Below are 11,907 nucleotides of genomic sequence, written 5' to 3' on the forward strand. Positions count from 1 at the left end.
GTCGCCTTTTCATGTCACAACTGCTTTATTATGACTGATACAATCAAGAGTCAATGACGCGTGACTGAAGTGCTCAAGCCAAAAAAAAATAAAAAATGTATGACACCATAGTCCTTTAGCAATCATTGTGATGACTTAAGACGGGTTTGCAAAATGGCGACGGCTATTCTCAAGTCACAGTGTGTTTTTCTTAGTAGACAGAAATCCAAGTCAAAACAAAACTGCTGACGTCGCATTCAAGAAGCAATAAGATCATACAAAAATTTATGGCTTTTGGGATTGGGGAACATAATTGGCGGTAATCGCAAACAGTGATTAGAATGGTTCCAAATGGCGATCACTGAACATTGCGTGGTGGAGACAGTCACTTACATTGCAGCTAATGTGATGTTCAAGTGCCGATCCATCCAGTATCAAACATCATCCCGTGTCCTTCAAATTCCCCTCGAAACGTGTTGGGAGCAGTTGTACAAGAGAACGAGAGGCAGAAGTGTTTTTGGGAGCACTGACGACTCACTCCCCCTTGTAGCGAGGACGCCGCTTTTCCTTGAATGCGGCCAAACCCTCCAGTCGATCTGTCGTTGGGATCACCTTGGAAACCAAAAATAGAATCAATACGCCACAAAAACTGAAGTGCCTTGATTTGTTTTTCCCACACAGTGACGAAATACAGTATTTAGTACGTGACATAAGATCATGGATGACTCTGATCTTGAACTCCAGTCCTATCAAATATCTTTGATGAGCGAAAATAGGGCTCAGGTGAAAATTGTGAACATTACAATTATAATTTTGTGTTGCTGCCAGAAACAGTCTAACTCATTTTTCACTTGTATTTCTCGTAATTTATTTGGACTCCCAATGACTTTTGTAGACAACTGCCACCGTTTAAAGTGCCTCCGATTAACCCCAAATAAAGTTCAACAGTTGTAGTAGGTTTTGGAATTTGGAAGATGTGTACAATTCTTTATTATGGGAGTCAAAATATTTGCCATCGTGGCAGGCCTTAACACAATTTATTGAGCAGGAGCAACTGATAATACAAAAGTGTTGTACAAACAGCATAAAAGCTAAAGTAACAACTGTTTAAAATAAATAAATAAAATATTCGCAATATAGCCGGACCGTGAAGCAAGAACCGTGATATAGCGGAGTGATTACTGCATCTGTATTCCGTAATGATAAATTGGTCATGGAAACTCATTGTTTCCATGACCTGCATCCCGGGACTCAAATGATCCATGTACTCGATGATGATTAGGATCCTCTGTGGTTGAAATTTTTAAGAATGTTCAATCTAAAATCCAGCTTTTCCTCTACTCTCATCGGCGCGTGCTAATTTTTCGAAACATTGCATCGTTTCAAACGACTTCGCTCGTACTCACTTGGGCATAGCACGCCTCTTCGATAGCCAAGCCTGTAGACAGATCCACCTGAAAGAGAAGTTCATTTGCATTGACCAATCCGCTTGACTTCCCCAGTGTCCGGAATATCAATGCCACCCGGTGAGCCGTCTTTATACTCCTGCGCCCGCGTTGCATCACGTGACCGACACTTGACGCGCGCGCACGGCATAGAATGCTGCGGAGATCCGTTTTAGTCACATGCTGTTAAAAATAAAAATAGTGGTACTAAAAAAAAAAAAACATCGTGTGATATAAAACCAAGCTACGGCTGTTCCACTTGCAAGAGCTTTGAACGCCCGAGATTATTTTGTCGCTTTGTGACACACATACGGGACACGCACGTGGATTCTGCGAGTCTGGTTTTGTACAACACACATAAAAAAAAAACAACACACCACTTGCTACACAAGCATAAAGCTGCTGTCAAAAATACTGTTCGCCAGGGGAAGCAGTTTACTAACAGCGGGTTTGTTTAACCATTCTGCTTCTGATAGGACGAGAAAATAAACCACTCCCACATTGCTGACTTACCTCTATTCCCTGATTGATGGCAAGTTTTGCCATCCTGACTGCAATTGGACCCTGCAGAAACAAAAATGCAAGCTCTAAAAAAGCTGCTGAAACTGCATGACAACATTAAAAGAAAACCAAAAACCGCACACGAGGTTTTCCTTGCACGCTTTCTGCGACGAGCGCCCTCTCACCTGAGGGTTAATCTCGCGCGCAAGCTCCAAAGCGCGCAGATAGGCAGCATCTCCGCTCTTATTCTCCTCCACAGAATGGCTGACCAGACCCAGGCGACAGGCTTCTGCTCCGTCGACCACCCGGGCCGTGTAGATCAACTCTTTAGCATGTGACACACCAATCACCCTGGGGAGACGCTGAGTACCGCCTGCGTAGGAAAAGGCCGCGTGTGTGTCTTTTCAATATCTAGCATTTCAACAAGGGGTGTGTCCATTTGAATAATAAACGGCCCCCAAAAAATGATCGCCCGTTTTCTTGTTTGTTTGTTTGTTTGTTTATGATAAATGACCAAAAAGTATATTGCATTCAGTGTTTGAGTAGAAAACAGTCTTACCTGCCCCGGGAATAATAGCAAGTTTGGTCTCAACAAGTCCCATTTTTGCAGCATTTGCTAGAAGGACAAATAGCAACGCAATCAATGAACGTTTTCGAGGCGATGCATTAAAACAGAACAAATAAATAAAATAAACAAAAAAAAAATCAATCAGTATCAGTTTTTAAGCGTCTAAACACCTGTCAGAACCTGTTAGCTCCTTTATTTCATGTTCAAACTGCATAACGTTACAGTGGCTTACAATAAAGGCGCTTTTTAGGAATTAAACATTTGGGATGAACTGGATTTTAGGTCTACAAATGGAAACTGACAGGCAGTGGCTTTAACAGATTCGAAAAATCCTACACAAGCTGTGATCGCTTTTGCTAGTATTCCAAAAATAATCGTGAATAATCTTACAGGCAACTCTGATGTCACACGCCAGGGCCATTTCCAAGCCCCCCCCTAAGGCAGCGCCATCGAGCGCAGCTATTGTTGGCATTGGTAGGTTACCTAGTAGTGAAACAAAAAAATAATTTTTCAGCAGAAGCACGATTATTAGGCATTTCAGAAAATTGATTTACAAGGTAACTGTACAAACAGGACAACAAACACATTTAGTGACCAGTTACACTTGGGGCTGAAACCTCATTTAATTTGGCCTCATGATCCGAGGAACCAAGTGGTCAGGGGCTTTATACCTCTGGTAGGGCCACCTTGGGCAAACGGGTGCTCGATGGCGGACCACACAAAGTACTTTTGGAACACTTCCCCCCCCCCCCCCCCCCGCACGGACACGGGTCAAAATAACCTTGAGTACGGAAAGTATTCAGACCCCCTTAAATGTTTCAATCTTTGTTATATGGCACCCGTTTGCTAAAATCATTGGGAGTTCATTTTGTCCTCATTAATGTACACACAGCACCCCCTATTGACAGAAGAAAAAAATGAATTGTTGTAATTTGAATCAAGTCGGGGGAGAAGAGCCTTGGTGAGAGAGGTCAAGAAGAACCCAAAGATCACTGTGGCTGAGCTCCAGAGATGCTGTTGGGAGAAAGCTCTAGAAAGACAACCATCACTGCAGCCCTCCACCACTGGGGGGGGGGGGGGGGCTTTATGGCAGAGTGGCCCGACGGAAGCCTCCCCTCAGTGCAAGACACATGAAAGCCCGCATGGAGTTTGCTTAAAAACACCTGAAGGACTCCCAAGATGGTGAGAAATAAGATTCTCTGAGAATAATGAGGGGTGAGTCTGGGTGTCTCCAAGACATGCTGGAGAGATGACATCTTAGAGATGTCTTTGCATTGTTTGTTGAGCCAATATACATTGTACATTGCATCGTCAAAAAGAGCAAGCCATTGTCGACACGACATTGGTCAATAATTTGTACATAGGTTTTCGCTCGACAGTGACAAAAAATATCATCCATTCCCCAAAAAATAAAACGTACAAATGTTTACCCAGTTCTGTGATTAGCGCTCTTGCTTTGGAAACAAATGGTCCAACTTCGCTTTGATGCATCTTGGCCCTCTCTTTAAGGTCTGCTCCTGCAGAAAGGACAAAGCATCCTCATCAAGCTAGAGGTTGATGAGGTTTCTCATTTTCACTGTTTTAAGGCTCTTTATGTAAAAAAAAAAATAATAATAATAATTTATGAAAAACACGTTTTTTTTTTTTTTTTTTTACAAACATGTTTTGACAAACGGGAATTTCTTTTTTCCAGAAGTAGGCACTTTAAATAAATAAATAAATAAATAAATACATAAAAATGAATATTGATTTGAAGGATGTCATTGTTTTCTATAAGCAAAGGGAGGAAAACAAACAAAAAAATGTGCTCAAATCAGAATTGGCTTGCCGTAGGGGAAACAAATGCTGATATTTTTTTGAAAGGCCATATCACCCAGCCCGACTTCCACACATCAATTGCATTAGAATGAACGATCAGTAAACAACCCACCAGAGGGCGCCACTTCAAATTAGAAGAACACTTTTTGACAAAAAAAAAAAGGTGGCGTTTTTAATTTTTTTTTTACTACTAACATGCATTTTAGTCTTATGAGGGATGGACTTCAATCCTTAAACTGTTCGTACTGAGTGTATGGTATAAATTGTTAAACGCTTAGGAATCGCAATTACCATTTTAGGTCATAAAACGCTAACTACCATTCAGCTCATTCATACCCATGTTATATGTACATTTCACATCTAACAGTGTCTTTAAAAAAAATATTATTTTTTTTTTTATCGGCGCATTTTTGTCATTTGCGGCAGTTCATCGTTGGCCCAACACTACATCCGTTTGCAATCAACGTCCGTTTGAGACATGGCTTCCGGCGGCGCAAAAATGGATCCGGGCGGAAATTCCCCGACCCCACCGGAGCTTTGAGGGAGAAATTTTGTCCACCTATTTTTTTAAGTCGACTTAGCTGTGTTATTTAATTTACAGAATTCTTTAACCTTGGATATATTCATGGCACAAATGGACAAATACAAATTGATACCACCAACAAGATTTCTTACCTGCACAGAAGATCCCTGGAACTAAACTACATAAAATTACACTCCGTACTTTGCTATTCTTTTTTATATCCACGACAGCTTCAGACATCTGAAAGAAAATTTTGAAAATTTGAATGCAGGACATTCAACATGACATACATGATATTGATATACAGTGAACCCCTGATAGGATAGAGACCGGTCCCGTCTGCGAATAGTTTCAATCAGCGAATAAGATAATTTTTTAAACCCCCAAAATTATTGAATAAGAGGTGATATACAACCACCTTGTTTGTTTTTTTCAATTAGCGTATTTTCACGACCACAAGGCGCACTTAAAAGTCTAAAATTTTATACATTTTCTCCAAAATGCCTTCCGTGGATGCTTGTTCGAGCTTTCGCACGGCAACGAGACTGACTCGAACCTGGCGCGTTTGATGGAGAACTTGCCCAGCTGTTCATTTCGGATACAGAACATGAGGACTTTGATGGTGTTGTGGATGAGGATTGATAGAAAAAAAATAACGTGAGTACATTGTTAAATACTTCAATAAAGTACAACCGAACGCAGTTTTGCTCCCGCTGCCTTTAATTTGAATCCCATTAAAATAAAATGGATTTCACCTGGTCCTTCATGTCTTCTTTAAAGAATTGTACCCATCTTACAAATTCTGCATGGGTAATCATATATATGAGCACAACTGTGTGTTTCCTAATTTACAAAATAAAAGCAGGGCTGTGAATAAAAAAAAAAAAAAAAAAAGAGCAAGTAAATTAAAAGTATTACGTGTTATAAAGTGTTTAACTTCAGAATAATTCTTTGAAAAAAAAACAACAAAACACAGATCATACTTTGTGTTTTAATCATATGGGTAGAAGGAAAATCATGCATCGTAAAAATGCATTATACATGGGTAGAAGGTTTTTCCAGAATTTTAAGGTTAACTTTGGGGGTGCATATTATACATGGGCGCGCAATACACACGATAAATTACGGTAGATGTTTCGGGGTTGATCAAATTTCTTCCAACAGTGACCAGGTGTTTTTATTTTCTCAATTGCCAGGAATCTATTTCACCGAGGCTAAAACTGGTAAGTCACCCACAACCGCGAACGCATGTTAAGGCTTCATTAAGCTGCCAAAATAAAAAGCAAGAAGCCCCCAATTGAGCGTCTCTGGAGAGACCTGAAAATGGCTGTCCACCAACGCTCACCAGCCAACCTGACAGAACTGGAGAAGATCTGCAAGGAGGAATGGCAGAGAATCCCCAAATCCAGGTGTGAAAAACTTGTTGCATCATTCCCAAAAAGACTCATGGCTGTATGAGTTCAAAAGCGTGCTTCTACTAAGTACTGAGCAAAGGGTCTGAATACTTATGGCTGTGCGATATTTCAGTTTTTCTTTTTTAATAAATCTGCTCAAATTTCAACAATTGCATTTTTTTAGCAAATGGCTGCCATATAAAGACTGAAAAAATTTAAGGGGGTCTGAATACTTTCCGTACCCACTGTTTCTACAGTATATTGTCAGGTTGACAATAGGAATTTATACACATTTGATAAATACAAACAGGTTAATAAAAATGACATACCAGTTTTACCAGATTTCTGCTGATAGCATTTTTGGCCTTTGGTCGGTTTATCCCAACAACCACTATACCTGAAACAAGATTAAGTCATGGTTGAATGTGTTACCAACTATAAGAACATCAGAATGTCACAAATTAAAAAAAATTGAGTTCTAAACTTGTCAACATATAAAGTACAACTTGCTATTAAATTCAAGAATTATAATAATAATTATTAATTCTTTTCCTTCCAGCTTGTCCCGTTAGGGCCCGCCACAGCGCGTCATCCTTTTCCATGAGAGCCTATCTCCTGCATCCTCCTCTCTAAAACCAACTGCCCTCATGACATCCATCAACCTTCTCTTTGGTCTTCCTCTCGCGCTCTTGCCTGGCAGCTCCATCCTCATCACTCTCCTACCAATATACTCACTCTCTCCCCACTGGACGAGTCCGAACCATCAAAGTCTGCTCTCTCTAACTTTGTCTCCAAAACATCCAACCTCGGCTGTCCCTCTGATGAGCTCATTTCTAATTTTACCCAACCTGGTCACTCCGAGAGCCAACCTCAACATCTTCAATTCCGCCACCTCGAGCTCTGCTTCCTGTCGTCTCTTCAGTGCCACTGTCTCGAATCCGTACCTCATGGCTGGCCTCACCACTGTTTTATAAACTTTGCCCTTCATCCGAGCAGAGACTCTTCTGTCACATAACACACCTGACACCTTCCTCCACCCGTTCCAACCTGCTTGGACCCATTTCTTCACTTCCTGACCACACTCACCATCGCTCTGGACGGTTGACCCCAAGTATCTAAAGTCCTCCACCCTTGCTATCTCTTCTCCCTGTAGCCTCACTCTTCCCCCACCACCTCTCTCATTCATGTACACATCTTCTGTTTTACTTCGGCTAATCTTCATTCCTCTTCTTTCCAGTGCATGCCTCCATCTTTCTAACTGTTCCTCCACCTTCTCCCTGCTTTCACTGCAGATCACAATGTCATCTGCAAACATCATTGTCCAAGGGGATTCCAGTCTAACCTCACCTGTCAACCTTTCCATCACCACTGCAAACAGGAAGGGGCTCAGGGTTGATCCCTGATGCAGTCCCACCGCCACTTTAAACTCCTCTGTCACACCTTCTCTGCCACTCCAGACTTCCGCATGCAGTATCACAGTTCCTCTCTGCGTAATCTGTCATAGGCTTTCTGTAGATCCACAAAGACACAATGTAGCTCCTTCTGACCTTTTCCATCCTCAAGGCAAATAATGCATCTGTGGTACTCTTTCTAGGCATGAAACCATACTGTTGCTCCTATTCCTCTATAGTTCCCACACCTCTGCACATCACCCTTGTTCTTAAAAATGGGCACCAGCACACTTTGTATTATGGTAACCAAACACCAATGTAAAAAGATTAAAAAAAAGATCCTAACTTGGTGTTGGGCTATTTGCAAACATGTTAAGCTATGCAGCAGTTTAGAGGCCAAGAGAGGTTAATTTAACAGATAAAAGAGTTCCAAATGAGTATGAAACAGGACCAGTCTTGTAATGTACAAATACCTTGTTACTGTACTTCTATAGAATTTTCACACCTCTGTACTTTCCTAATTATTTATATTTCTGGCAACTCTCTCTCTTACTTGACTACAGACTACATTTCCTAAGTAAAATGTATATTTTACTCCGATACCTATTCCCCCCCCCCTCCCTTTTCTACAGTGAGACAATCATGCAGTAAAGCCAGTATTTATTTATTGGACTTAATAGACTTAATGTTCTGTCTGTCACTATGCCTCACTGGCATAAATAGAGGAACAAAGATTCATTGTAAATATAATTTTTTGGCGCAATTAAGTACAAAAGTATATTCAGTAAACGAACAGGTCATTTAAATAGACATTCCTCCATCTTGTTATCGGGTTTCTTTTAAAATCGCTGATCGGCCCCAAAAATCCTGATCGTGTAAAGCCTACTGCATTTGATGTCAAATAGTTTTAAGACTTTTACTTTAGTGATAAGCAACAATAGGTGACTAACTTCAATCCAAGTTATTTTCCAATTAGATTCTTGCACCTTTCATTCAGCGTCGCTTTCACGTAGAAGTTCGATACGTGCTGGTGTTTATGAAGCTAGCTGGACAAGCATCACGTAGCCTAATACGAGCTTCGTACCTTGCCTTTCATGGTGACCAAAATAAAACATGCCAACCCACCTTTATCGTCTCCGTCAAGATACCTAACGACCAGCTCGTCCTTTGCCTCCGAGCTGTACTGCCGTGACAATGCGCCGAGGCCCGCCGGAAAATTAAACGACTTAGCGGAGCAAACATAGCGTCTTGAAGCCAAGTAGGACCAGCCGAGCTTGCTGTCGGTAAACTGCAAAAGCGCCCTACGTCCAACCAGGGCCGCCATATTTACCCAGCCTCCCGTGTGACTTTGAACTCTGACCTTCGTCACGTGAGGCAACCACGTGACGCCACAGTATGAGGCATAGGGGGTCTCTGCCAAGTACAGTAACATCACCACTAAACCAGTTTTAAATGGGGGAAAAAAAACTGAAACAGATTCAGCTAAAGTTGTTGGTTAGACACATCTCGGTCACTTTAAAAAAAATAAAAATAAATAAAAACATGGAATACATTTTAAAGTGTATTACATGCTGGCCACCAACACATAGAATGATTTGATGACAGTGAGCAACTGGAAATGTGAAGCAAAATGCTCAGAGAAAAGTCTGCAGATTTTCCACTACCAATTCCAAGGATACGTACAAATCCTTCGGGATGTGCAGTACTTTATATGAATAATCTGAAATTGTATTGATGCACAACAAGTCGGTGTGAATGTGGGTGAAAATGGTTGTTTATTTATATTTGCCTTGTGATTGGTTGGCAATTACTTCAGGGTGTACCCCGCCTCTCGCCTCGAGTCAGCTGGGAAAACTAAAAATAAAAAACTGCAACCTGTGAGGATAAGTAGGGGGGGGGTGCAAACTTTTTCTTCCAACCACCGCATACAGAATGATCGAAGGCTTTAAGGGCCGCTGAATGTTAACACGCTGCCAGTACGTAATTGTTTTAAAACATTTTCTGTGCATCTCAGGTCAGGCACTTCCACAGACATTTTTGGGGGTACCCATTGCCAAAATTATTCATACAATTAGGAAATGAATAAATAAATTGCCCGTCAGATTTCAAAATACTGGGTAAGATTGATTGATTAAAATATTGATGAATGAAGAAAAAAAGGGCCCTTTTTTTTGTTCCGTGCAAAAGGGCATGTGCTTGCGCGCCGCCTAGTGGCTATGTATGCACGTGCCTGTCAAGGTGTTAAACTCAAGGCTGGGGAGCCAGATCCGTACCACAAATACTTTTATGTGGCCCGTGAAAGCAAATCATGCGTTGTCAAGATAACATACCAAAATGACAAATTGTATTCATTTTTAATAATGATAGATATTCCAAGCAATCCACCATTTCAAATAAATTAAATAGTTGAATAAAATTTTTTTTAATGGCTTATTTCAAAACTGAGCAGCAGTACAGGGGCGCTGGAGCTTTTTTTCACATTCATTGCATTTATCTGTTGTGTGAAGTTGTGGAGCGATCTGATCAGGGGTGTTTGCGAGCTTGTAGCCACAGCAAACGCCGTGTGTTTATTGTTGAGGATCTTACTCATGATTTCACAGAAATGTTGTCTTGCCCGGACTAACTCTTGGTTAAAATGACAAAAGACGACAGTCTGTAGAGGTCGTAGTAAATTTGGAGTTGAGCGTTTCTCCGTTTATGTTCTGCTTTCCTACAGTTTGAGTTAGAGGCCTTTACCTTCTCGTCGGTTTTTTTAACCGACAAGATTGAAAAAAACGTTAATGGCCGCCATAGCTACAGTACTGCGCCACAAGACACGTGACAAGGAAACAAAATAAAAATAAACTAGATTTTTGATTCATCCGCAACGGCGACGCGGAGTTAATTAAATGTCTTGTGCGGAGCCGATCGATGACGTCATTGATCAGATTGGCAAATTATGACAAAAACATACTGTTAATTTGTCTATGACAGCAAACAGGTTCGTTGCAATATAGGTGTTCAAAAAACATTGAGAAGTAAACGTATTTGAAGCTGCTGGTGTTTTTGGAGTCCCAAGAGGAACCATGATCCTCCAACGACTTCCAGTCATGCATGCATAAAGTTGGATTTCAGCCACCCCTGACCAACCTCACACGGAGAAACATTAGCAGGGGTCTCGGAAGTACAAGGGGCAGTCAAAAAGTAATAAGCCCAATTTAACATTCTAATAATTCACTTTTTTTTTTCCTGAGATTTTCAACTAGAGCACAGTCAAAAACTGGGCGTCAAGGATCAAAGGTGACGAACAGCGTCTGGTGCTTGTGAAGTCATCAGTTCCTTTGACTGGACAACCATAACCCATCTCCCGTACTCACCCGATCTGGCACCAGCACATTATCGATCACCTTTTAGACCTTGAAAAGAACGTGTTTAGGGGTTAGCACTTCTCTGATGACAAACAAGATAAGCAAGCTGTCAAAAAAAAAAAAAACGCTTTAAAGTGCAGCCTCCTGAATTTTACAAGATGGCATACAGGCCCTTGTTCATCAATGGACAGTCAGTGTGGAGGAAAAAGGGAGCTTATATTTAAACGTTCCGATGAAATCCCCACTTTTTGGGTTTCATTTCTATATTGTCTTTCTATTTCAATAAATAAAGCCACAGGAAAATTGGGTTCATTACGTCTCGTACATGGAGACTCGTTTTCAAACTATTTTATTTGCTGATGAATGCGTTACTACTTTAGATTTTCCAGAATGATGAACACAGTTCTGGATGGTTGCCATGTTCAAACAAGGTTGTGATGTTAGCAAGTAGGTGGCGGAGTGACGTTTGAGTTGGGTCAAAAGGAAGTAACATCGTAGGCCCAGGGGGCCTGAAGGAGTCTAAATGACCTGATCATTTCCTGCCATGGGAAATAAAGAGCTGTGGGATATAATTCTCATGCAGGGCAACCCACTACACCATTTGGTATATAGAGAAAACTAATGATGTAGCCACCACCATCCCCTGACCTCAACCCTATTGAAAAACCGTGGCGCATCCTTAAAAAGATCTACTGTATGTAAGTTCAATGGATGAGAGAGGTGTTAAGGTGAGATTGAAGAGGGGTTCTTAAGTTAACGTAATTTGATTGGTAACGATGTTTCTGGTGGAAATTGCGTTTGTTTTTTGAATTAACTATTAACTTCCAAATAAAGGTTTTTTTTTGTGAACACATGCAGTTTAATTTTTTCAAATGCTTCTTTCATTCATCCAATTCAACTTCATTATTTTTCGTTTTTATCCCTGTCCACCCGCTTACTTT

The 11,907-nt window shown here is 40.9% G+C and overlaps 1 protein-coding gene and 1 long non-coding RNA gene across 4 annotated transcripts in view; one reads left to right on the forward strand and one right to left on the reverse strand.

The window, feature by feature from the left end:
* Positions 1–3: 3 nt before the first annotated feature.
* Positions 4–11,907, reverse strand: part of auh (AU RNA binding protein/enoyl-CoA hydratase) — a 12,038-nt gene continuing 134 nt past the window's right edge. The window contains exons 1-11 of one of the 3 annotated variants that reach the window (XM_061747506.1): positions 8,745–8,882; positions 7,576–7,737; positions 6,558–6,625; positions 4,987–5,074; positions 3,924–4,010; positions 2,884–2,976; positions 2,485–2,541; positions 2,111–2,298; positions 1,938–1,988; positions 1,386–1,433; positions 4–591 (exon numbers count right to left, since the gene is read on the reverse strand). In XM_061747506.1, coding sequence (XP_061603490.1) covers positions 514–591; positions 1,386–1,433; positions 1,938–1,988; positions 2,111–2,298; positions 2,485–2,541; positions 2,884–2,976; positions 3,924–4,010; positions 4,987–5,074; positions 6,558–6,625; positions 7,576–7,591 — 774 coding nt within the window. In that variant the 5' untranslated portion in view covers positions 7,592–7,737; positions 8,745–8,882 and the 3' untranslated portion in view covers positions 4–513. Of the gene's footprint in view, positions 592–1,385; positions 1,434–1,937; positions 1,989–2,110; positions 2,299–2,484; positions 2,542–2,883; positions 2,977–3,923; positions 4,011–4,986; positions 5,075–6,557; positions 6,626–7,575; positions 7,738–8,744 lie in introns of all 3 variants that reach the window. The other 2 variants (XM_061747504.1, XM_061747505.1) reach the window with 2 other exon arrangements.
* On the forward strand, positions 5,081–6,946 carry LOC133465082 (uncharacterized). Its single transcript, XR_009784541.1, has 3 exons — positions 5,081–5,491; positions 6,031–6,243; positions 6,788–6,946. It is a non-coding gene; the product is annotated as an uncharacterized LOC133465082 (long non-coding RNA).

This window comes from Phyllopteryx taeniolatus, chromosome 15 (assembly GCF_024500385.1).
Source record: "Phyllopteryx taeniolatus isolate TA_2022b chromosome 15, UOR_Ptae_1.2, whole genome shotgun sequence".
NCBI lineage: Eukaryota > Metazoa > Chordata > Actinopteri > Syngnathiformes > Syngnathidae > Phyllopteryx > Phyllopteryx taeniolatus.